Source organism: Topomyia yanbarensis, chromosome 1 (assembly GCF_030247195.1).
Source record: "Topomyia yanbarensis strain Yona2022 chromosome 1, ASM3024719v1, whole genome shotgun sequence".
In the NCBI taxonomy this organism is placed as follows: Eukaryota; Metazoa; Arthropoda; class Insecta; order Diptera; family Culicidae; genus Topomyia; species Topomyia yanbarensis.
The window spans coordinates 12,405,992-12,432,145 of NC_080670.1; the positions used below are offsets into that span (position 1 = coordinate 12,405,992).

Here is a 26,154-nt window from a genome sequence, read left to right on the forward strand (position 1 = left end):
CAGAGGTTTTTAGGGCGTTCATAAATATCTATAAGTACCTTCCAAATTGAACAAAAACTTTGAAAATAGATATTTATTTCTCCTAATTAAACAAAATTAACATCAAAATGGATTAGTTGCGCGTTTGTTACAAAAATATAGTAGACATCAATACAATTCGAGTACAGTTCCACAGGAAAAAAGACAACACCTAGCTGTTCAACATCGAAAAAATCATTTTCCAGTCTTTTACAGTTCTGAATGCTTAAAGATACGCTTCTCCACCTCCTCCTGAATCTTCTCCACCTTCCTCGTCTGCTTCTTGATATTCTCCTCCATCATCTTGTGCGTGTCGGCCTTATCGCCATGTTTGGCTTGTTTGTGCTTCTCCATACTAAGCGCGTGCTCCGCGTGCATATGTCGCAGCTTCAGCAGCCGGCTCTCGTAGTGCAGCAGTTCCACCTTCAGCGAAGCCAGCTCATTGGCCGTAAAGTTGGAAGCCAGTGCCACCCGCCACAGTCCCTGCACTTTCGGTTCGATGAAATCCTGACTGTTTGGTCCTTTCGAAGCTATCCTGTCCAATCGATCGAAATTGTCCCGGATTTCTCGATGTTTATCTCGCAGCTGGTTGGATTTGTGCAGAAACGCATTCTGCTTGCTCTCGCCACTCTGCTGCGCCCTAACATCGTTGCTATCCTCCTCAGCCGTGGCAATCTCATTGAACCGGTCATGTTCCTCCTCATTCACTGCATTCTCGTGGACATTACCACTTTTACCGTCGTCATCGCCCAGCTGTTCCAGCAGATTGTAGTACACATCAATCTTTTCCTGGTGGTGCTCGAACTCTTCCTTGAGCGCATCCAGTTCCTCTTTTGTGAAGCCCGAAGTCTCTGCCTTTTCCCATAGCTTGTTTAGTTTTTTATCTTTAAACAGACTCTTGTTCTTATAGCTGTCCACTTTGCCGGAGTACGCTTTGTAGTGTTTGTATTTTTCCGGGTCCTGGGTCTCGTCAAAGTGCTCCAGCAAACCGTAGGTGCTCATGATTCCAATTAACTTTTTTCGCAATTCCGCCTCTTTAAGCCCTTCCTTATCCTTATGCTGGGAGTTGAGCTGTTTCCAGGTGATTTCTTCTTTATCATGAATTTTCAGTTCCGTGTACAGGGATTTCAGCTTCGGCTCCGTGAGGCGCTGCAATTGATGTTATTGTTAGCTTCTGCTTAGCATTTGATCCAATTTCTCAGAAATAAACCAAATTTCAATAAATATTGTTTGTGTGGTGAATCTGTGATACGCACACATATTATAAACCTAATATCGCAGCTTCATTCATGGAAAAATGGAATTATAATAATAGCCAGTGACGCCATTCTTCTAGACCATCTTTTGTAAGATATAGTGATTTCGAAAAAAAATTAATAAAAATTGTACTTACATGCTGAGCCTTCGACCAAACCAGGTTGAGTTTAGCCATTCGGAATGGGCGCTGAATGTTTCGGAAGTCCGGCTCGTATATTTCCGAGTCTGGCAGAGTGTTGGCTTTCTTGGAGTATTTGTCGGACGCCTTCACGGCGCTAACAAGATCAAGAGTTAGATGGATGGACAAAAGCGTCATCAACAGTAGTCTTAAATGCAACATCGTTCCTTGAAGCCTTCAAATCCTCTTGTATCACAAATTTGTTGGAAATTATTTAATAATAATATTGTTTCGCCCCAAACTAGGAACAGACACCGGAGTCGGCTAAAAGCAGAATGACAGCAAACCAGCTGATAGTGCATTCCAATCGGATCGCTGTACGTCGATGCATTCATATAGGGAAATCTCGGTAATGTTACTAGCGCCACGTATTGATGGTGTGCATAAAAGGAAGCTCTGTTGTATGTTGAAACGGTTTGTAACGATATTTGCTGGCGCAGAATATCACGTTCAACAGTTTTTTATGTGGCATGCGTAGTGAATGTGACGAGTAGCTGCGTGTTTAAAAAAATTCTACAAAGTTCGTCACCAGGTCAGATGCTTCGTTATCGAAACATTCAAATGAGCTAATTGGTAGCATCCTTGTGGAAATTAAAGCTCTCTAGCCATGTAGCCAAACGGAAAAAAATTCTCTATAGAGGACATATGACACTGTTAGCACATTGCCAAGGATACATACATGCCAACGTAATGAATATAGTGGAAAAGAATCGTTCGAGTGGAAGCGGATTCTCAACAGATCATATACGAGATATCCGGCGACGAAGGTAGCTCGAAGTACAATCTTTACGATGTCAGGACTGCCCATTCTTTGGTACTTCCCCAGCAAACAGCAATACGACGAACTGGCTTGTCAGTACGATCACCTACGCTTCTGAATGGTCAAGAGTTTTGAAACCGTAACTCAGGTATACTTAAGCTAACCAACTCTAACGAAAAAATCCCTACACCATTCTGCATCTAAGCGCGATCGTTCACTGCGGTCAGGCACACAGTCCGCGGTTACCAAAGTGAATTGTGCTTTACTAAATACTATACTGCTTAAAGAACCGGACCTAGTTGCTTCACTTCCAGCTGTTCCAACAATGGGTTCTACGGACGGAAGGTTACAATTGAAGGCGACATGCGCGAAAATTTTCATTTCAACAGACTCGAGTGTATATTACGAACGTATCCACGTTCGGGTCATCTTGTTCTGCGTAGTCTACCCAGTTCATCAAAAATATTAAGGCCAGTGAACACACTCGCCAATTTGCATGGCCAGCCGATGTATCCAATGTCGTATTTATGTACACGACAATCTGGGCAGTTTTGACACTAAAAATGAGGCGATAATGGTAGCCAAGGAAGTCGCATTTGAACACCAAAGGAGCAGCTTCACAATAACCAGTTAGCTATTCAATTCAACTGTAGTCCTACGACTGGTCGGTGGACAAGAGGAAAAGAAACCCCATCAGAGAAGCTCAACAACTTTGAGATAGAGTTGAACGAGTGCTAGTAATGTCCTGGCTAGCTAAAGACGATGTATTTTGTATTCAAGCTGGGTGCACGTTGCGACTGCCGTCTCAACAAAGCGAAGTATCTACGAGGTACGATCCTCTTAGGTTACTGCCTAATTTTACGATTCACGGACGGACAATTATTCAAGACATCTGGCAAACGAATCAACATTCCGCTTTGATGACGAAGCAGATCTTTTGAAGCGCTGGAGAGTGTGAGCTGGTCTGTTCGAAGATCTTCTGCAAATACGAATCCCTCTATGTTACTTGCCAGGAATTGCGCCATCGGAAATAAAAGACCTACTTCTGTACGTATTCGTGGATGCCTGCGAGATTTTACGCATGTATTTCATATTTCCGCGGGGTGTTTTCCTATATATTCATATTGCATTGACAGCTGCGAAGGCGAAAGTAGCGTCACTAAAATCACTCCGTCCCAAAACTGGAACTCCGGCATTGATAGGACGAAGACTACATATCAAAAAGACTAACATACAACTAACAACAACAAATTTCCTGGTCGCATACAAATGAGCAATGACAGAGGCTTTTTCCGAAGCACGACCCAACCGCAAGGCCGCCTACACCGTACGTTGATGCGGACGGTGGAAATACCGGTGACAATTGAGTCTTTAACGACGAGCTCCTTAAAAAAAGGGCTAAAAGCTAAGAAAGCTCCCAGTCCGGATGGTATCCCCAACGTGGCACTGAGACCGCGTTCCTGGCGTTTCCAGACATTCAGGATAGTTATACAGAAATCCCTCGACGAAGGCTTTTTTCCGTATAGATGGAAAATTTAGCAGCTGGTATTACTGTCAAAACCAGGGGAACCACTAGTAGATCCAGCATCATATCGGCCTATATGCCTGATAGATACTCCTGATAAACTTCTGGAGAAGGTCAACAGGCTGAAGAACTACGCTGAAAGTAAGAACGACAGTGGACGCAATTCGCACAGGGGAGCGGTGAGAAAATATCGAAGCAAAGGAGAAGCGGTAACCGCTACTGCGCCTTGGTAACGATGGACATTAAGAACGCGTTCAACAGCGCGAGCTGGGTGGCCATTGCCGTAGTGCTGCACAGAATGAGGATCCCGGACTATTTGTGCAAGCTTCTGAAAAGTTACTTTCAGAATCGAGTAATGATCTACGAGACGAACATGGGGCAGAGGTCGATTAGAGTCTCGTCGGAAGCATCTCAGAGTTCCATACTCGGCCCAACGCTCTGGAACATAATGTACAACGGCTTTGCAGATGACGTTGTCCTGACGATAACCGGTGAGAGCCCCAAGGAAGTGGAGATGTTGCCGGCAGAGACAATGCGCACCGTGGAAACCTAGATGGCTGATGTCAAGTTGCAGCTGACTCACAACAAGACGGAGGCAACCGAAAAAATAATCCAGCATGTCGTGATCAGCGTCGGCAAACACTCAATTCCATCGATGCGTACGCTGAAGCATCTGGCTATGATGGTCGACGATCGGTTAAATTACAACAGCCATGTTGACTATGTATGTGAGAAGGCTGCGAGGACAAGTAACGTACTAGCTAAGATCATGCCGAAGACGTCTCTTAGCGGGAACGACATCCTCAAAACTGAATTGTGGCATGGGCTGCTGCGTTGAACTCATAGCGGATACGGACGAAGTTGACAACAACGTTTCGCCTAATGGTCGTTCGGGTCGTTAGTGCATTACTCTGCCATCGTCCGAAGCATCGGGGCGGCAGCAAACCGAACGCCAGGCTCCACCGGAATCGCCAGACCGATCTCGATACCCTACCGAGAAGCTCGTGAGTAGGTTATATCCACCGCCGGGGACTAGTTCGAGTAGATTGTGTTGAACATCCAGCAACGGGTCATTGGAGCACCAGTCAACCGGAAGCTACGCTCCACCTATAACTAGTGGACAGACCTCGGCATCTTTTTCTCCATTAAGGAAAAAGTTGTTTAAAACCGTCTTTGCGCGTGAAGAGCACAAAACCTATAACTAAATTAGTTATGAAATTTTCTATCAACTTCGTCTCATCGGAATCCGACACTAGCTTAGTAACAGGGCTAAGCTAGCGCCGGATTGACGCTAGCTCCAAAAATACAAAAACACTGTGTTTCTGAGCAAACCCCTAGCCGTGCGTGATGTCCCGCAAAGACGCTAGCTCCTAAGCTAGTGTCGGATTCTGATGAGACAAAGTCGAAGCGCAAATTCCATAACTAATTTAACTTCATCCCGTCCCGAAATGTATATTGATGATTACCATTTACAGATTGATGTTGAAAATCGGGGTACCCTTTCACCTACTTCTTACGTCAACCCACTCTGTAAGCGAAGCACGCATTGCCGAAAAATGCTCTTAAGAATTTTGTTTCCGGACGACAAGCAATTCCATTAACAGTGCGTCGCGGCGTTGTGTTCGTTTAGAAATTTAGTAAACCGCACAAAAATGTAAGTTGATTCACCAAGCACCGCAACATTCATTGCGTAGCATAATTAACATTTTCAGAAAATCATTGAGTCGTTTAGCAAACTTCCATCGACGTAAACGACTGTTATTCAATTCAGCTGAGAGTGAGTTCGGAAAGCAATTTCACTACCTATCGAGTTTCAAGCCAAAATGTGTCTTCGGAAAAACGTCATACTTCCCGCAGTGCCGTGACCATCAGCGCGATTCGTCTTTTGTTAGCTTCGCTTGTACTTAGTACGACCCAGCGGAATCACTCTCGATTTACCTCTGAGACCGGTGCTGTGGCGGTGGTCATACGCGCGATCACGTCTCATCCGTGCTCTGGCGCATTTTCCATCTCGTGTGAATAATCGAACCTGAACTTGGCGGACGGCGAACATCTATATAACAGTTCGTCGTGTATTGATCTACTGGCAGCCAATATGACTGGATCGGACTTTGATGTTCAACTACCAAAGGAGCAGCGAATTTTTCAACATCAAGTAAGATATGAATATATGCGGATGAATTGTTTTTTTTTTTGGTGCGAAAGGTACAGTGAGATTGATATTTATCGCAGTGCAAATCCAAGCATAATTCGTATAATATTATAACTGAGTCGGAAAACCAGCCAGGCTAACTTTTTCCACTAATAGCAGCGAACATTACTGTAAATAAGACCTTGTCAAACAGTAATAAATCAAAAAAAGCGCGATCGAAATATTTTCCCACCTATGAGTGAGTGTACTTGTGTGATTAATCAAGTGACAAAAAAAAAATTACCGATTGGTAAGTCAATCCTACGATGCTTATGTTAATGAGAGACGTTTCGTGCAAAAATCAGAATAAAATAATTTATTAATAAAATTGAGAAATGTATTTATTGGTCAACTGCAGTTAAGTCGATGATGCTAACGATTCGATACAGAGCGGTAAAATTGTGCAATTGCACATTGGCAGACAAATATTAACCTACGATCGGGGAAGCGATCGGTGGCGTTTAGTACTAGTCTTTCCTCGGTGCACGTTAGTTCCGCAGGAGCAGGTGATCCTTTCTGGTTCTATCCTGGTGGTCACTTGGTGTGCAGACTAGAGCCAGAACTCTGCAAAAGCATGTATTTACACGCGTCCGGCGAGTCGAACCGAACGATCAGTTCATCCTTCAAGAGACGCCAAAGTGTTGCCAATATACTGCTAGGAACCAATCTTAGTGAAAATGACGACGACGAGTTTTATATCAAATCAGATTGCGTAAGTAGATCCGAGCGGAAATGGATCCTCCAAAAAATAAATGTCGGTCGGCGATGCATGTATTGTTGCTATGTTATGTAATTGATCCTGTCGAAATCGGAATTGAAGAGGATACAGATGGAGTCGTACATATCAATTTGTAGTGCTAAATGACAGGAAGTGAGTGTTTAACATTGCGATTGAAACCCTTTTTCAGTGGAATAAGCTAGCATGGAGCATTACTGGAATTAAAATGAAACACGAATGTAGTGCTGTGCTATATACATAATTCTACCTTTAAACTACTATAGGATACACATGGAAAATAGATACCGTTAATGTGCCCGAACGTGGGATGATTCAAATATTTGCACGGTATGTGCACTAAATACACAACGCTTACGACACTCCGGTGGCGAAAGTGTTCGCTTTTATTTGACAAGTAATTAATCATGATGTGCCAAACGGTTCAATTTTGAGTGGGAAAATCTTACCCGCGCTAGTGGTGCATCGGTCCAAAACACTAGCTTTTGAACACACTGGGAATGGCGAGGATACTGCACTAGTGTTCGATGGTGAATATTCCTATAGTGTATAGTATCTCTAAACATGTCAATCTGAATTGAGAAGCATTCAAGGTAACCTTATTAAAATTGACACTAGAGAAACTCAAAAAGAGAACAGCGGGGAAACCAATACCTCTCTACTATCTCTTAATTTTCCACCTCCGACTATCCTCTAGGCAATGTATCTGAAACTAGTGGAACTGGTTAACAATCGGCTCCCGCTTGTGGGCGAAACTGGTGTGCTATGCGGTATAGCATATACAAACAATTGAGCTTAATAGGTCCTCATCTTGACAGGGTCTAGATGGGTGAATAACAGTCTGCCAGAGTGTCAACTAATAAATGACAATGACAACTTCCTTAACTCCGGGTTTCATGTCGAGTTCTCTGAGCGGATCTCATACGACGAATAGTTCTAACTTTTTAGTTTTGTTTTTTTACTCCTACACGGAATCCTGCATCACTTCTTTTTTGGCACCCCCTAGCTACTGTGGGAACGAATCCACCACGAAGCACCTCATAAAAAATCGCGGAAGGCAACGGCGTCTGATATCCGAACGATACCGTTATCCTACCTGCTTCACTCTAGTGGGCATTTAGCTGAAGAGATCAAAATGCTTGCTCGGCTTATCCTCCACAGCGAGGCTGGCTAGTGCTTCTTTGCTGCTAGTCAGAGAAGCGCAATGGTACGTCTAACTAAACCGAAAAAACGGATTACGGAAAAATTCATAGCCGAAATTGAGCGGCACAGAACAATGCTGAATAATATGCTCTGCCAAACACTCCACGTTTTTAAATTGAGTTTTTCAAAACAAAATTTAAACAATTCGAATTGACACCAGATCTTGTCGTTCGATGCATTACTAAAACATTTGGTTTCAACAATTTCTGAAACTTGATGATTTCTCACAAGTGTAATTTTCGAGCTTTAACAACACTTTTTGCAACCCACATTGAAGACCACAAAGCGAGCATCTATTCAGGAGACTGTATATCAAGACCAATATACTGAGAAGATAATTTGATTATTGATTACGGTTTAGTTTAGATTTGAATCACCAGTCCAGTACCGTCACGATATCCAGCTTGTGTCCCATATATTACCCACCCACCTTTTTGCACACGAAACAAAGATGTTTTATAATCTATTGCTGATAAAGGTTTTTACACATTATTAGTGTCAGTTGTTAAGAAACTCGGTAGCATCCAGTCATGCATCGAGTGAAGAGAGGTAACATTTTTACTTTGTTATCCTCTGACTTACCTTTCAATTTAATATACCTTTGATAATTTCTTTCTCTTCTAGCCCCTGCAAAAACTAGACTCTCCTGAAAAGACCCAGCTGATGATAAAAACTACAAGGGGCAGCCCTATGGGGTTGCACGAACTGTAGACGTAGGACTATACTACTTAATGTAAAATATTTATTTTCTTAGTATTTAGTGTGTGGGAAAAACACCCGGACCGGTGAAGAAAAATCAAATTTTAGACAATATAATCACATCTAGAATGTATAGAACAAGCTTTCTAGTTGCTCTCAAACAGATCCTAAAAGTTCAAACACCTATGGTTAACCCCAAGTTTGTAGATGTGTTTCGATGCCACAGGATTGTAAAATGGTTAATATTACGTCATGAAAATTCAATTCTTCCGTGACATTTTTTTGCCTGCAAAATGCCCTGTGTGTATGCAAAGCTCATGATTTGTTGGGATATTAGCATTGATCGGAAAATGCTTTCCAACGCTGCGCATTGCATACATATAGGACATTTTGCAGGTCACCAGAAGCTGTTCATTTTACCACCGCCACATGTTCATTTTACCCACTCGCTATAAACATGTCTCATTTTTGGACATGTTTACAAATCAAGAATCATGTTTGAAAAAATTTGTTTATGACGAAGTATTTTTACCAGATATGTACAAAACATGTCTAACAAGAAACATAAGGTGATTGTAATATCTCATTCACTTATTAGTTAGAAAATAATGACTTTGCTTAACGTGTTCATTTTACCGCCAGTTCCCCTATCTACCAACACATTGACCAAGCGTACAATGCAAAATGAGTCAACGCTGATGATGATGAGTAGAGCGAAAGAGACAACTAGTACCACCACGACACTATTAGCGCGTTTCACCAAAATTCCACGCGGCCTTTCCCGATTGAAAGGAACGGCCGCGCTTAGCCCATCTGTCATAATATCGTGATTTTGCATAGCGAAGGGCTGAATGATTTTGTTCCAAAAAACAGCCATGCGTTATGCAACACTTTGTGCAGGTTGATTATACCAGTTGCAAGTGGGGCCAAATTCACCAAGTTCCGTAAAATTCCTTTTAAATTACAGAATTGATAAAATTGCTTAGATGAGCTAAACTAATTAATCAAATCCTGTTTTAAAAACTGTCCTTGCGTTTAAACCAAAATGGGAAGCTTATTACTACCACTACATTACTTTATTTCAAGCGCAAATAGCAAATACATGTGCAAATTAAACCAAAAATTTACTGGCAACATTACAGCGGCACACAAAAACACAGCTCAGTGATCTGCTTCGCCAGCCGTTCAACAGGGAACTGAGCGTGTCTGGCCAAGTCCGTTCTTTAAATAGTCGATGATGACGTCATTCATAGAAGCGTTGCGCGCTAGGTACCCCAATCCGTCGTACAGGGCTTGGGAAGCGCTATCTTCTGTGTGTTAATGCGCGATATTTTGACAAGGTTGTATATTATTTAATTTTTTAATGCTATGATATCAAAAATCTTTGGATTTATCTATTGGAATCTATTCTTAGAAGTATTTCGGGGCGATATGTGCAAAAAATTTGAAAATTTATCGTGAGATGGCTGAATTATAAGCGTTTAAAATTGGACCACTTTTCGTTACATACCATTTTGGTAGAATTTGCAGAGTGCACCCCCATATCGAAAACAAAGACGTAGTCCTACGTCAAAAGGATCAAAGATAATCCGCTAAGTATCGAAAGTTCACCCAGATAGGCTCGTAGTTGTAGTATTGTCTTTAGGAAAGCAAATCACGTTACTAGCGACAAGTCGTTTATGAACCACAACCGCGTTTACATGCCTGCTCACAAAGTTGAGATCGGCAATGTGGTCACCGATTCGAGTTTGTCATGTATGGATCTATTGATGCATGGGGTTGGTAATTTCAAGGCCCCATTGATCCATAGAGCGTAATTTTTTTTGACAAGCGCACTGGACGGAACCAAATTGTGTCCCTTCGAACTTGTATCGGGTTATCTTTGGCGCTTTACCTTTCTTCGACAAAGATCGTCGACTGTTCGGCTATTTTAACATCGCGTCATGCATTGCGCTAAATATAAGCAAATGGGCCATTGCAGAAACAAAGCACGGTGTAACAATTGCACAGAGAATCATAATTTTGAGATTTTCATGGGAAAGCTGAAAAGTGCGCATATTGTGGAGAGAGTCTACATGATCTTCTGCCATGCCCCGCGTACAAATAGCGAGGAATCTGAAACCTTTCCTGAAATACGCACTCTTGCTAAAATACTAAAAAGAGCTACGCAACTCATCATGAGAAATATTTAGTTATATTCTCTTGGCTCAGGAAGAGTGTGACTCTGACGATCCCTATGTAAGGTCTGCATTGTGGCTGCTCTTGAAAATTACAGACAGAAAAGATTCCTTGTAAAGGAATTTGCTCTTGAGAGGCCGCCCGAGAAAGCTCTGACAACCGAAACCGAAACAAACAGTTCTTAGTTTTAGAAATTTGAGAGGAAACATGGAGCTTCCAGCGCATCCAGGAACACCAAAAAGATTATCTGACATTTTAACCCGAGATTCGGCTTAGTACAGTAGTAGTTGGGCCTAGTATGGGTATTGGTGACTTTGTAATATCGCAGAGCTCCTTCCGGTACCAAGGACACTTCAATTCCGACGGTATGGCATGGGCTTGCGCCACGATCTTTGCTATAGATTTAAGGAGGTGGTTGCCTTACTGCAAGTGACCATGTATCTGTCCCACTTGTATTTCTGGGTTGGGATGGGTAACCATCTGTATAATGTATGGTAGTGTTACTATGACATACATTATTAAGGGGAGCGTCTGGTGTAAAGCACTCAAGCTGAAAGTTTGTTTTGTTTTACGGTTTTGAAGGCAAGGCAACAATGGACTTTTTGTGTAATATCAAGATCTATTTATACATGCATAGTATACGAAAAAATATATTTTCAGTCACGCAGAGCCACACATACGAGCGTTCCAAGAGTAGACGTCCAACCATTTCCACGTCGAGGAGCGCCGCGGCGAGCGCAATAACTCTTGTTAAAATTGTCTGACAAAGTAAATTCAATAAGAATTGTAAAATACTTAGACCTGTAGTTACTCGGTGAACCAAAAAAAAAATACAAAAAGGTTGAATTTTGGAAAATGGCTTAATGAAAACTGTAAAATATTATATTTTATTGTAAAATTCGCTCGTTTTCCTCAAAATAATAGAATTTTTTCGATGTTTTGTTTTTCATCGACAGGCTACACATAGTGTACATTCTCATAAAAAAATCAAATCAATTCGTTCTTTAGTTTTTGAGTTATCATGTTTGCTAAATTGAAAAACGCGGCTTTGAGAAAAACGCTATGAAAGGGTGTTCCACATTAAATTGCATCACGGAAAAAAAGCTGTACAAAATGACCCACTGGGTATTTTCCGTTGAAAATTTGGGTAGAAGTAGTTTATAGTGTATTGTTTACACTGCATTTTTATCGCTGTCAGTTTTTCGAAAATTGTTGAAATCTGCGTGTGTTATTTGTATTACCTATACGAGCGGAAATACATAGTTGTTTAAAACAAAAGAAATTCAGTGTGACCACCGAGATTGCGGGAGACTATTCTAGAGGTTAATACCAACAATCAAACGGATAAAATAGTCGATTATTTGCACGCTACACCAGACCTTAAACCTTTTAATGCAAGAATATCGAAAATAAGTAGTTTTTCTATTGGAACCATTTTGTAGAGGAATTTTTTAGCAAAATGTGCTACAATTACAATAGTTAAATTGTAAGTGTTCAAAACGTAACAGCGAGAGATAGAAATTAAGTGTCTTCTACAAAGTTATGCGGCAGGGATTTTACAGTAACTCTTCCAAACATCTTGATATTCTATCTTTCTTCTAAGAAAAGTTTGTGTTGGCGCCATCTATGCGGTCACATGTGGAACTAAAATTTTCTAACCAAAACATAACTCGTATTATGTACTACAATTCTTCCAAACATACTATTCAGCTAAATCTAACCATTATTTCACAATAATTATAGACAATTCAATTATCTTTCTTATTTTCACTTTGTACAGTAATAAAACAATGTATACAGTGCCACCTAGCAATAAAATTGCAAGCTAGTGGGTTTGCTTCATGCAAATTGTCGAAAAATACAAACACACATACAAACTTCAGGCACGTTGGTCCGGTAGCTAGACTTGTCCAATTTGCTTCAAATTTGGAACAAGTACTCCTGGTAGGACCAGGAATCGACTCAGGGGTGGGCCGATTGGGTTTTCATAAATCCATTATTTTTCTAGGCACTCTAGTGTGCATTGATGATCGCGAAGGGCTTAAGCGTTCGTATGTTAACGTGTTTGAGTCATGTGCTCGCGTGTATGTTACATCACGGATATAAATTCGATTTTTTGTTGTTTCGATTATAGAGGTTTAAACCTTAAGGTCATTCGCCTCTTCGGGTTAGAAAAATGTCTTAAGAAAAATCTTTAACCCTCTATGTGCGGGGTTGGGAATCGAACCCAGGTGAGCTGTGTACAGGGCAAATGATTTACCAACTACGCTATGCCCGTCCCCTAAAATTCGATTTTATAACGCGTGTGTTCTTGGATGGTCACGCGGATCGTCATTCTGATATTTAATTTTTGGTGTACGGATCAGATTATGACAGGGAGTGAGTTACCCCATATCACTAGAGTTCCCGGTGTTGTCTAGTGGATATGAGAGCGTTCTTGTTTTTAATTGATCCAACTGAAGGCATGGACCTAGACTTCTGGTAGCGAGACTAGACTTTTGGGAGTGGGTTCGGGAGTTGGTAAGTTCACGCCAGAGACCGCGTTTGAAAATCTATATAAATTTATTATTCTGAAACGTCTGCGAGAGCGCGGGTGCATGGATGATCGCGAAGGGCTCAAGCATTTTTATGTTTTTATGTTTGTGGCGTGTACGTGACTTCGCGTGTATAAATTCGTTTTTTATCGCCATGGAATGTCATGTTTAGTGGATATGAGCGTCATTTTTTGTGTGGTCCACCTGAAGGCATTGGACCTGTGCACAGTGGCTCGACTTAGAGCAAAAGGTGGACTAAAGTCAAAACTATGTCGTATCAGTTCGAGTAGGAGAGTTTTATGTAATTTTGGTACGTACAATTCGTTTTTGATACCAAAATACATTAAAAATGAACATTTACCGTTCATTAGGGTGGCTCAAAAACAGTTCTTTAACGAAACGGTTCATAAATTATTTTAAAAGTAACTGTTGTGCACTAGATTAGTTTTTGATATTAAAACGTGTAAAAAAAGAAATCACTCATTAGAGTGACTCAAAAATAAAAAAATATTTTGATGTTTTCATTCCTTCATAAAATTGTTGAATTGTAATGATCGTGCGCTGAATTTGTTTTTAATATTAAAACATTAGAAAAAATCCCTTCTCATTAGGGTGGCTCAAAAATAATTATTTTGCCGTAGCATTTAATAATTTTTTTTGTAGTTATATTTGTACATTGCATTTCTTTTTGATATTAAAACATATTAGAAAAAAACATCTTGTTAGGGAGGCTAAAAATAATTATCGTTAAGGTTCGAAGTTTTTATGTTAATTTTTGTACTCCGCAATTATGTTTGATATTCATAAGAGTTAATTTCCATCTCAATTGCTTAATGATTCAAGTAATATGATTTTGAATAACTTTGGAACGTTGAATTTATTTTTGACATGAATTGGTAAGCAAAAATAGCTTCACTAATCAATAATTTGGTTCACACATAATTTTGTGTTCGTCATGGTTCGAATTTTTTACCCATGTGAATGTTTCAGATTTTTTTGGCTACTGGAATTAAGTAATTGTTTTATAATAAAGTATTTCGGAGCTACCGTAAGCTCGACCGTAAGTCTACTCGCATCCACTAGAGAAGTATTGAAATGAGTATGGCTTAATCTCACATCACGTGTGATATATTCAAACAGATTTTAATTCACTTGGGTTATTCTGGGATACTGAACCAATTTATCTACAAAAGTTTGAGCAACCGATAATTCAAACACACAGTTTGATTTAATGTCGATAAAAATTCTTAATTTTATTCACATATTTAAAAATTTAAGCATAATTTATTTAATCTCTGTCTGATTCTGATGATGGTTCATCCGATATTTTCTGCTTCATGGAATGGATACAAGCTTCGTGGATCATCCAATCAATATTATTTGAAAGCTGTGCATGTCTTCATGTCATTATTCTGGCTTTAAACTATTTATTGAAATAATGACCACGCGTCTCCATTTGCAGTTTTTCTAAATTTTGATTGCTTATCGCAAGTTTTCACAAAATTACCATGGGCTCATGTGAAAGAGAAAATTAAAAGCTTTCGAATGAGTATAGTGCGATAGCGGGCATTCGCAGGCGTCGTAGTTGTTATGGCTTTAGAAGTTCGTACTTTGTTAATTATCACGACAAACAGCTATTTACACAATGCATAAACAAACTAGTAACTCATTTGTGGTAATTTTACGATGTAATTTAATAAAACGACTCATTTTGCCGAAGCAACCTATGCCATAAAAACAATTGTTTCTTCGAAAAACTTAAATAACCGGATAAAGTCGCTGTGAGCAAATTATGTAACAAACCCTGGAGTTACGCCCTTCTAAAAACTGTGAAAAATTCATTTTTCATCCAAATAGTCTAAAATTTCGCCAAATTATCTCCAACACATAAGTCAACACAAGAAAAATATTGGTGAAGATATCGCGTGACCTTCATATCTGGACTTAAGTCCGGGCTCGTCCCACTGTGCTATGCTATTAGGGCCTAGAATAGGGACTTCAGGACGTAACCGATTCATGATCACGCGAACACAGAGAACAGACATCCATGATCGAGCAGAAATATTTAAAAAACGTGTGTAAACATTTGAATTAATATACGTTAAACACTAGTGCCGCCACATCAACCTATCCCAACCTATCCGTCAAATCCATTCCGGAACCAGTTCGAAATCCTGAATGGATTCAGTATGGAATCTTGTTCAAAGAAAACAACCGATTCCGACTCTATCGGTTGATGCATTTGAGCTGGAATTCATGCTGGAAGTCCGAACCGGTTCCGGACTAGTTTGACTGGGTAGAGCCACAAAAAAAAAACGTGACGACAGTAGCGTACCTGGTTTGGATATCCTAACTACCTTCGAAACCATTAGAGATTTTACACAAGTTGAATGCTGAAGATGTTTTCTGTGACGCGAACACGGCTGTTTGTAGGTTCGCTCTTGAGACCGCGTTTGTACATTTAAAAGTGCTAAAACGTTCACTTAGTCACCGGGGCGGCATTCTGTTTGTAAGATAGCGGGCACAAGTGTGCGTGGATGATGGCGAACGGCTCGAGCGTTTGCATTTTAACGTTTTCGTTGCGTGTGCAAGCATGAATATACTAAGCGTGTATAAATACGGTTTTATAACCGTGTGGCCATTCGCATACTCGCGAATTCCTCAATTATCTAGCGCGGATCGTGAATCTGGTACTTAATTGTTAGTGTATTGTTCATATGCTAGAAGAGAGTGAGTTTTTCCATTTCACAAGAGTTCCCAATCATGTCGCCATGGAACGTGTTGTGTGTTGTCTAGTGAATATCAGTGTCATTTTTTTATTGACCCAACTTAAAACGTTCACTTAATTACCGGGGTGTTTCAATGTTGGCGAGATCGCGGGCATATGTATGCGTGGATAATTACAATTGCATGTTTGCGTTTGTGACCCGGTTTGTGTTATCGCGTAGGCCACATTTGTTTTTCCATTGCAGATAAACCGTTCTTGATTTATCATGGTCACCGCGCCTATGTGATATAGCTGTTGCCACGGATCGCCTCATTTTTACCCATCAAAAAATGAGGTGATCCGTGGCAACAGCTATATCACATAGGCATTCAACATAAAAATTACTACGGATGCCTTAAAATATTTACTAAAATATGTGCAAAATAGTAGCACAAAAGAATATAAAATAAAAAAATCGCAATCGTGGTCTTTTTTTTGAGATCCAAGTAAAAATAATCCCTTAAAAAATCTTCAAGTCTTATGTTTGTAACAACCTTGTTTTGGTATTGAAGAATCAAAGCAAAACTAAAACGTGTTGTGAGACACCTGTCTGTCAGGCCTGCAATTACAAAAAGGATGATGGGTTAATTTTTATAAAGGAAGTGAATTTCTAAACGATATTCTTACAGGTGAATACAAATTATTTCGATATGGAATATAAAAGTGATGATAAGAAGTCACTTTTACTTTATTGAGCAATTTGGTAAAGTTATAGCACAGACTAACAGACATAACACTTAAAAACAAAGCTTCGCCCGCTTTAACGGGTATTTTAAATATATTTGTAGTTGGGACTGTGGCCACATTTGAAATTATGGCGCCACTGTCATATGAACAAGCATACGGGGATAGACCACTAGTGAAAAATTGCTCCCAAACCTAAGGGGTAACCTACCAGTAAATGAGTGTTTGGGACCGTGAATAAAAGGTGGAGCTAGTGTTCTGGGAAAATTGTCGGATCGATGTTTTTTGAGGGAATCCCCTTATAGTGTTATGTCTGTTAGTCTGTGGTTATAGTTCACGAAGTTTTGAAGTAAACCTACTCTGAATTATAAAAGGTTGTGTTATTTTTGTCATATTGCGACCATGAACGTCCTGCATTACGTCGGAGAATCCATCCGTCCAATAAAGGAAGGATATGCGGTTTTCGCAGCCTTTCTTACTTGCAATAATATCCGCCGAAGTAAAATGAGCTGAACATATAATTTCGGCGCTTACCGGAGAAGTGCAGGAGCTGCTTTCATTTATGAAACACTGGATAGGGAATTTTGAAAAAGGTGGTAAAATTTCCGGATGCACCAAAATAGCTCAGGCACGCGTGAATAACACATTTTTTCTTTTCTGAAAAATAACCAATGTCAGCGGTTATTAAAACAAAAAATATTTAAGTAACGTCAGATTTTTGCAGTTATATCTTTGATAGATTTCTATAACTTACCTAACGTTTTTCTTGCCATTTTGGATTCCGTGTTGAAGATATTAGAGAAGGTTTCGTAAATACCAAAAAAATTCACCGTATTTTGACGGGTGTCAAATTTCCCATCATCATTTTTACATACTTGCCATCTGTGAGTCAATCGCGCTTTGATTCGCCAATTGTCGATGATATTTTCTTGTTAATTTGATGGTGCATTATAAATTAAAAACCGATTTAATCCACCTAGCAGTGAGATGAGACATTTCTTACACATTGGATTAGTTTGCAGAACTCACGAGAAGTAGGCACCCAACTAGAGGTGGGATGAAAACAGTTTCTAGTCTTGCACGAATAAAATCTCGAATAAACTGAATAAATTATAGAAATCAACAAAACGACCGAAATAAAAAAGTAAAGCAAAAAATGAAACAATAGGTTTTTAAATTCATAAAATGAGTAGAAAAATTAATGGAAATCAAAATTATAATATACACGAATCAAATTAGATTAGGTTATTACATAAAAATTAAGATTATATTTAGAAATAGCTATAAGATTAATAGAATAAATTGACTCATACTAACAAATTGAATGAAATAAAACGAATGACTGAACATGAAATGCATAAAATTAAAGATATGAATAAAATGAATCAGATAAATCAAATGAATCAAATGAATCAAATGAAACAAATCAAATCAAATGAATCAAATAAATCAAATAAATCAAATGAATCAAATCAATCAAATGAATCAAATGAATGAAATGAATCAAATCAATCTTATGAATCAAATGAATCACATGAATCACATGAATCAAATGAATTAAATGAATCAAATGAATTAAATGAATCAAATTGATTTAATTCATCCAGTGAATACAATGAATCAAATTAATGAAATTGATCAAATGAATAAAAAGAATGGATGAACAAAATAAATAAAGTAAAAAATAAATGAAATGCATAAATAAAACAAACGAATCAAATAAACAAAATGAGCTGAAGTGATAAAATGAATAAAAAGAAGAAAATGAGCAGAATTAAATGCATTGATTAAAATGAAAAATTGAACAACAGTGTTATAAATTAATATAAAGATATAAATTGAATTAAATAAATTATTTGGATGAAATGATTAAAACTGAAAAAGTAGTCAAATTATTAAAATGGAGAAACTGAACAAAATAAATAAACTGGAAAAAAATAATAAAATGCATACAATGAAAACAATGAATGATATGAGTAAAATGTACAAAAAGAATAAACTGATCAGAGTGATTCCAAAGAATGAAACGAATAAAATAAGTAAAATGAACGCAGATGAACAAAACGAATAAATGCGGAATGAAATAATTAATTAAAATGAAATGGTCATATATTTGAAGCCAAAAACATTTTTGAATAAAGAAAATGAATAAACCGGATTGTACGAATTTGAAAACCATTGCATCAGAAAGTTTTGAAATGTTTTTGAAAATCCCATCTTCTGAGAAAAGGCTAATAAATATGCAAAGGACTTTCTAGGGCTTCCATCTTTTTTTGGTTTTATTCTTTTTGTTTTCATGCTTCTTTACTTGACGAATTCGAAGTTTACTTTTTGGTCACATATTCCCGAAAAAAGATTTATGTGCAGAACATAATTTACTGGTCCAGTATTTTAACGCGCAATTGAATATAGTAAAGTGAGACAAGGTCACATGTGCTTTCAAGCCCCTTGAACAGAGAACGACAGAGGTAGAATGTGATTCGTGAATGAGACAGGTATATATTTCAAAGTTTTTATTTGAAGTAAATAGTGTGAAATATCTAGGCTATGTCGATTGCATAAAAGCCGTGTTTGTATTGTTTCGTTCGGAATTCTCGTGCAGGAAATATGAATAAATGAGTCCTATACAGACCAATATTGTGAAAAAGAAATGGTTCAAACTACTCAGTATATCCAAATATGGACGACGATAAGTTAGAAGACACATTGTAGTTGCATCCCCCATCGAGAGTGGGTACTTTGGGAGACTTCTTTTCCTGGATCTAATTTGTGGATATTTTTGGTCTTTGATCCGTTATTTTTCATGAAAGTTCGTACCAATACAACGAATGTGCAGCTAATACAACTCATGGTTCATTCGCCTGCGCAACGTTCCGTCTTCCATCTGCACGCCACCATAGATGGTACGCAACACCTTTCGTTCGAAAACTTCAAGGGCGCGTTGGTCCTCCACGAACATAGTCCAGGTCTCGTGGCCGTAGAGGACCACCGATCTAATCAGCGTCTTGAAGATAATCAACTTCGTGCGGCGGCGAATTTTGTTCGACCGGAGTGTCCTCTAGAGTCCAAAGTAGGCACGATTTCCCACTAAGATCCGTCTCTGAATTTCTCTGCTGTTATCATTGTCGTCGGTTGCCAGTGAACCCAAATACATGAATTCGTCGACCGTCAATCCGAACTCGGGTGGGAGGTTCACATTGTCGTCTCTAGAACCTCTTCCTTTCATGTATTTTGTCTTCGAAACGTTGATGGCAAGTCCAATCCTGCTGGCTTCAGCTTTCAGTCTTTGAGCATATTTTTCATTCAAAATTCAATAGAGATACGAATAGTTTAAATATCGCACGTGGAATGTCTCTTTTGAAAATTTCCATCGTCAAACTTTCATTTTACCCAGTTAAGCCAAATATTTTTCTGATATAGCCATGAATTTCCTTAATTATAGTGTAGATACAGGCTTTGAATACAATTGAATTAAAGTTGAGTTGATGTAGCTGCAGACAAAAATAGTTTTGTTTTCTCAACCCTTCGCAATTACAATTAATAAATATTTCAGATTGGCAGAAGATCTTATCACACAACTTAGAAATGCATACAGAAATAGCTAGATAGATGCGATAGAAGAGAGACAGAGAGAGAGAAAGAGAGGGAGAGAGAGAGATGGGGGGGGGGGGCGTGTGAGGAATGGCAAATGATGGTTAATGCAGTGACATTATTTTTATAGGTATATTATTATGATATATTGATTCTTACATTCTTATCATAAATAATGTAAGTAGTCATTTTTGCGCCATAACCAGTATAACCTAAATCTTGCAAAAGAGCTAAATTTTCGCTAGATTTTTGGGCTTCAAACATACAGTTGCTTTCGGTGACGCCACAAGTATAATTATATTAGAAATCTTTTATCTCACTACTAGGTGAATTATTTGTTGATCTGTGTATTGATATACCATCCAACATTTACCTCATGATTGAACGCAATGCCTAATCCAAGGAATAAATACTAGAACTCACTGTTTATTAACACATTATTTTGTCTTTGAAGTGAACTTACATATTGATTTTTGAGAAATAGTTCATTTATTATAAAGGTAATTCACAAAATCTTCTCAACATCGAATTCCTTGAATCACGTAGATGTGTTTTCATACCCCGATATTCAAAATCGGTTTAGTTTTGCCCCTAAAACACCAGTAAAGCAATGCTCTGTATGAAGCAATCTTATTTTTAATTAGTGGAAATTGGTAAGCGAGGACTAAAAATACAAAATGTCTAATATCTCCACCGCTCGTGCACGGATTTAGACAATCTATAGCTTGTTAGAAAGGTATTTTTACAAGCTTTCTATTTTTGTGCAGTTTGTGGGACAACATTGTATTGTTCGAAAGTTATTTGCAAAAAACCTGCTGTGTTTTGACAAAATCGGTCATATCTCAGAAAGTAAACAACATATCGAAAATCAAAAATAATAGTATCAAATGGCAACGTTAGGCCTTTCATTTGAAACTAATTTCATAAAGATCGGTTCAGCCATTGCTGAGATAATTACATGACATTTTGTACATACATACATACACACATACACACACACATACAGACATTGTCTCAATTTGTCGAGCTGAGTCGATTGGTATATGAGACTCGGCCCTCCGGGCCTCGGAAAAAGTTGTCAAAGTTTGAGCGAATCCTATACATTTCTTTTGTAAGAAATGTAAAAAGATTCACAATATAATCAAAAGAAAACATGTTTGACGACAAAGCATATAGGTCTGTTATGCCGTTATGGACAGTATAAAGTTGTACATTTTTCGAAACAATTACTCAGCCACTGCAGAGATACTTAATTCTTCACCACTTTGTCCACACCCCATTGCGATTCATCTAATTCCACTTCGTACTGTGATCAGTTTTTCTCCGTTCCCAATCTTCCCCGCACCCTTCGGAGCTCACGTCGTGCAAAACAGCAGCATCAATCACGACTACTTGTACTTGTGTCACTTTGGCATCATCATTAGTCGTCATCGAACCGACTATGTACATTACAAACTTTCATTCAAAATAGATTAACCAAACGGTAACCTGACACCACCGGGCGGGCGCAGAAGCATTTGTCTCACACCACGCAACGACGATCGCTAACGATCGTACTTCACATTAACGGCTCACATTCGCCAGACTAAACAATATACTCATTAGAACAGTTGCATACTCGTTGGACCGACCGACAGATCGAACTCATCAAAATGAGAGACGAATTTAATTGGTGATCAGCTGATGAACGCAACCTATTAGTTGAATCGAATAGAAACCAAAATGGACACCATTCTGTTAAACCAAAGCAGATTGCGGAAGGTCTCACAGGTAAGTTTTCCGTGGTGTCCACTTGTGCGCGGTTTGTCGCTGTCAGGGAAAACCAAACGTCTCGGTCGAAGGTGACTAAGCAGCTGATGTGTTCACTTAAATCCACTAATGGATCGTTGGACCATTATCATCGACCGGCAAAAGGCAAGATACAAGATCAAGTGTCCACCGGTCAAGATGGAAACCATACGTGTCCGTGTCGAGTAAGTGTTGTTGGCAGCGTACCAAAACGGTGGAAATGCTAGGTATCGACAGAAAAAAAGTTGAAGGGAAAAGCAAAATTTGCACCTCATTTATGTGTACATGCTTCACTAAGACATTTTTTGGACCGATCGTTGAATCGGAAGTCTATCTTGTAATTCGCGGAATTGTTTTTTTTTATGGGAGGTACACTGGGAAATTGAAGTGAAGTTTGAGGAGAAGAGGTGTCATATCAAGTGATATATCACTACAGGCCACCGCGATCGTTGCGGTGCACTGAGTGTAGTGAGAGGACATGATCCTATTTGTGGTACATTAGACCAATTTTTTATTGCTCTGAAATTTTTCTCGCAATAATCATTGGTGATAGACCCAATGTTTACTCGATGTTATGTCTGTTTTTTTATTATTCATTTCGTTTATTTGATAGGCACAAATGCGTTAGCTTGGCGGTGCCAAATTCTTTTGTTTTTACATTTTGGATATTTTAAAACTAGGAAGTTACAATGTTGAAATATTTTTTTTATAAAAGAGAAAAATTTTACAGCTATCTTAAGACTAGAAATAAGATTCTATATACAAGAGAGGGGGCAAAAGATTTTTTTATGAAAAATTTTAAAACAAGGAATGCAATAGTAATAGTTGTTTAGGAAATATTTACAGTTATCTTAAAACTAACAATATAGTTTGGTACACAAAAGGGGGAACAAATATTTATGAAAAATTTCACCGGTGTTTTAAAACTAGGGATACAATTCTATTTACAAGATGGGGGACAAAAGTTTTAACAAAGAGGTAAAATTACAACTATCTTAAAATAAGGAATACGGAATACAAATTTGATTTTTTATCGGAGACTTATGCTTGGTCATTTCCAAAATCGGTGTAGAAGTAGTTGTATCAAGGGCAGGGGAGAGAAGGCGTAGATGGTGACCGGGAGAGAAGAGCAAAACTTGCAACTTTCGGGCAAACGGGAGATCAGCGAAACAAATTAGCGCCTCAGTCTAGTAGGTCGGATTGGCGGATGGTATTCTTCGGACCCGCGGGGAATCCTTCAAAAGTCATCGGACCTCGAGTCGCTCTCGCTTCAGTTTCCGTAGTGGTAAGGGCGACGGCGGTTACATAGTGGCAGTCTGGAGCTGATCGGTTCCACAAGGCAGGAGGAAACTTCTAAAAACGAGAAATAAAAAGATAGGGGCTAAATTGGGTCATTAAATGAGAAAAAAATGTCGTTTTTTATTACTTACATCGATAAAGCTGATTTTCGTGATTGCAACAATGTTTTTTTTCCAACTCAGGAAACGTAAAAATAATACTAAAATTTAAAATAAAGAAATATGTTGACAGTCTGGATTTGACACTATAGGAAGGATTTGACATATCCAATTTCACGACAAATGATGCCCTGTCAGAAAAAATTAGGGCATGTTTTCTCGGTTTTTCCGGAGGGTTATTTTTATTTGACATAAACACCATCCATTGCACATAGTTTTTTTTCATTTTGGGTGTTGTCCTGATAGGCCAGATGTAAACAATCGCAGTTTTCCTATGTATGGTTGCCAAGTTTACATAAGATTTATTTAAAAAAAAAAATCGTTTTTACGTATTACAACGAAATTTTTTTTTGAAATAATGTTATATTATGTATATTGGACCTAAAATTTATCGAATAGAACGGAAAACTATATATAGCTTAATGACCCAATTGGGATATTTATCGTTTTTATGAAAGTATAAATAAGGGACATATAGGGGAAATCACGATTTGCCAGCATATCTCGGACTGGGACATTGAGTGGTCTATCTCGAAGGAAATCCTTCAACTGAGACCTGGCGTCCAAATACCCGGCGCATACCCAGACAACGTGCTCGATGTCGTGATAGCCCTCGTCACAAGCGCACAGACTACTCTCCGCAAGCCCAATACGCCGCAAATGCGCATCCATGGTGTAGTGGTTGGACATAAGTCGAGACATTACACGAATAAAATCCCGACCCACATCCATCCCCCTGAATCAAGGCTTCGTTGATACCTTTGGGATAATGGAATGTCGTCGCTGTTGTGCTATCTTATGACAAACGCCATTTTGGGGTAAACTGAGTTAGATATGCCACATTACTCGTCTAACGAATCTCTACAAGCTGGCGTTTCCAGAATTTTGAAATTTTGCTTGGTTACTGAAATATAGCGAGAAAAGTGATTAGAAATTGTGTTTGCTTCAAATCATTATATCTTGGGATTGGCTCAAGTTATAATAAAATTTTAGTTGCTTTTATGTGTAAAAATGTCGTAGGAACACAATGGCATAATAATTTTTCAAAAGAAAAATACATGTATTGGGAGAAAAACGCAGTTTTAGCTTTAAACTGAAAATATTGCCTATTTGGCAACACTGTAACTAAAAATAACTATTTTTTTTAGATTCCCTGACTCATTTCCTTCAAAATGCATTTAACCGATTGTTTATAGACCAAATGAAGCCAAAGATATGAATAAAACTTAATAATTGGTGATTTTTTTCTATGGAAAATTTTCCATGCACGATTATGACACGTCATACAAATTTTTTCATCAATACACACCTATGACACGTGTGAGTGCGACTTTTGTTTATATTTTTAGTGAAAACTCGCAACATAGTCAACTGATCTTCGTAATATTTGAGAGATTAGTACAGAATAGGTAGAAGCATCAATTGTCTTCTATGAATTGTTTCTACCATTTATAAGTTTCATGATATTCAATCTCAAACTTTAAAAATCGTTTTTCTTGAAATGTGCAAAATGGCGCTTGTCATAAGATAGCACAACAGCGACGATGTAGCCATCGTCCAAGTTCATCATTGCTCCACGAGATTTGCCAACTGTTGAGTGTCCTCTGACAACAAATACTAAAAAATTCGTTGAAGCAGATTGGTCTTTCGTATATGTCACCATTTAATGCGCCCACCTTTGCTAATGAGTCGGCCTTTTCATTGCCCGGGATAGAGCAATGAGAGGGGACCCAAATGTTATGTCTGTTGGTGTGTTGTGTAATTTTTGTTATAATACGTGAATTCTGCCGATATTCTTCGGTTCTGAACTGAACCACGTCGAAAACAGCTGATGTATTTGAGCCAAATGTCCAGTTGAAACCAGCCGACTTTCTAGTTCGAATAATACAATAAGTGATTCATTCTTCTATGTTCTGCATTCGATGGGCGGAAGCCGGTTAGATCAAGAATAAGATCACTCAACCTGCGGTTGCCGAAATCGACATGTGTGAAACACGAATGAAACTGCAATCGGAAGTGATCGTGTAGTTCGATCACCAGATGAAAGCAATATTCGTTGTGACAGCACAGATAAACAGAGTTGTTACACATGTCTTTACTTACTTTTGTGGAAGGCAATGATTACATTCCGAACAGTAATTATGCATTTCTGTATCTCTACAAAATTCCTTTACGGGATTCTGATTTTATGTAATCAATTGATTCGTTGATCATAATTTTTGATAATTTTCAATATCGTTACCATAATAGCGATGTTATTATAATACTTTTCCAATGGTACTTCGATGAATCGTGTTTCATTTTATGATATTTCAAACATCAAAATTCTCTTCTAGCGAGAGGATCTAAGAATTTAATAATTAAAAACAAGTTATATGATTTATATACGGCGGGAAAAATCCACTCTCCATTTCACCATCAAAACGATCGGAAAACAGCCAGCAGATCGAATCATACATTACCATACACACGAAGAATTCAACAATCGAATTTATCGCATCAACACCGCTTTTTTTCTCTCGCCAACCGCATCGAAGCTGGTAAACATGTACGCGATCGCGATCGTATAGATGTTTAGTGTTCTACAC

At 38.6% G+C, this 26,154-nt stretch overlaps 2 protein-coding genes and 1 long non-coding RNA gene across 6 annotated transcripts in view; 1 reads left to right on the plus strand and 2 right to left on the minus strand.

Moving 5' to 3' along the window:
* Window positions 1-46: 46 nt before the first annotated feature.
* LOC131676909 (alpha-2-macroglobulin receptor-associated protein) lies at window positions 47-1,779 on the minus strand. The gene is made up of 2 exons (XM_058956306.1): window positions 1,412-1,779; window positions 47-1,167 (listed from the first exon to the last, which is right to left on the minus strand). Exons 1-2 carry the CDS (start codon window positions 1,613-1,615, stop codon window positions 229-231), a joined length of 1,143 nt encoding a protein of 380 aa, XP_058812289.1. The 5' UTR covers window positions 1,616-1,779; the 3' UTR covers window positions 47-228.
* A 3,900-nt stretch (window positions 1,780-5,679) lies between these two features.
* LOC131676911 (F-box/LRR-repeat protein 2) overlaps window positions 5,680-26,154 on the plus strand; it is a 35,858-nt gene continuing 15,383 nt past the window's right edge. For 2 of the 4 annotated variants that reach the window (XM_058956312.1, XM_058956314.1), the window contains exon 1: window positions 21,928-22,091. In XM_058956312.1, coding sequence (XP_058812295.1) covers window positions 22,044-22,091 — 48 coding nt within the window. In that variant the 5' untranslated portion in view covers window positions 21,928-22,043. Of the gene's footprint in view, window positions 5,894-6,367; window positions 6,642-21,927; window positions 22,092-26,154 lie in introns of those variants that run through there. The other 2 variants (XM_058956313.1, XM_058956309.1) reach the window with 2 other exon arrangements.
* LOC131676915 (uncharacterized) lies at window positions 6,449-7,085 on the minus strand. Its single transcript, XR_009303258.1, has 2 exons — window positions 6,954-7,085; window positions 6,449-6,862 (listed from the first exon to the last, which is right to left on the minus strand). It is a non-coding gene; the product is annotated as an uncharacterized LOC131676915 (long non-coding RNA).

What these genes read in the sequence shown, in the direction of transcription:
- LOC131676909 (XM_058956306.1), bottom strand. Translation starts at nt 1,615, where the DNA reads ATGTTGCATTTAAGACTACTGTTGATGACGCTTTTGTCCATCCATCTA. An exon ending in TTTGGTCGAAGGCTCAGCAT is followed by an intron (nt 1,168 to 1,411) that starts GTAAGTACAATT and finishes CATCAATTGCAG; the next exon opens with CGCCTCACGGAGCCGAAGCT.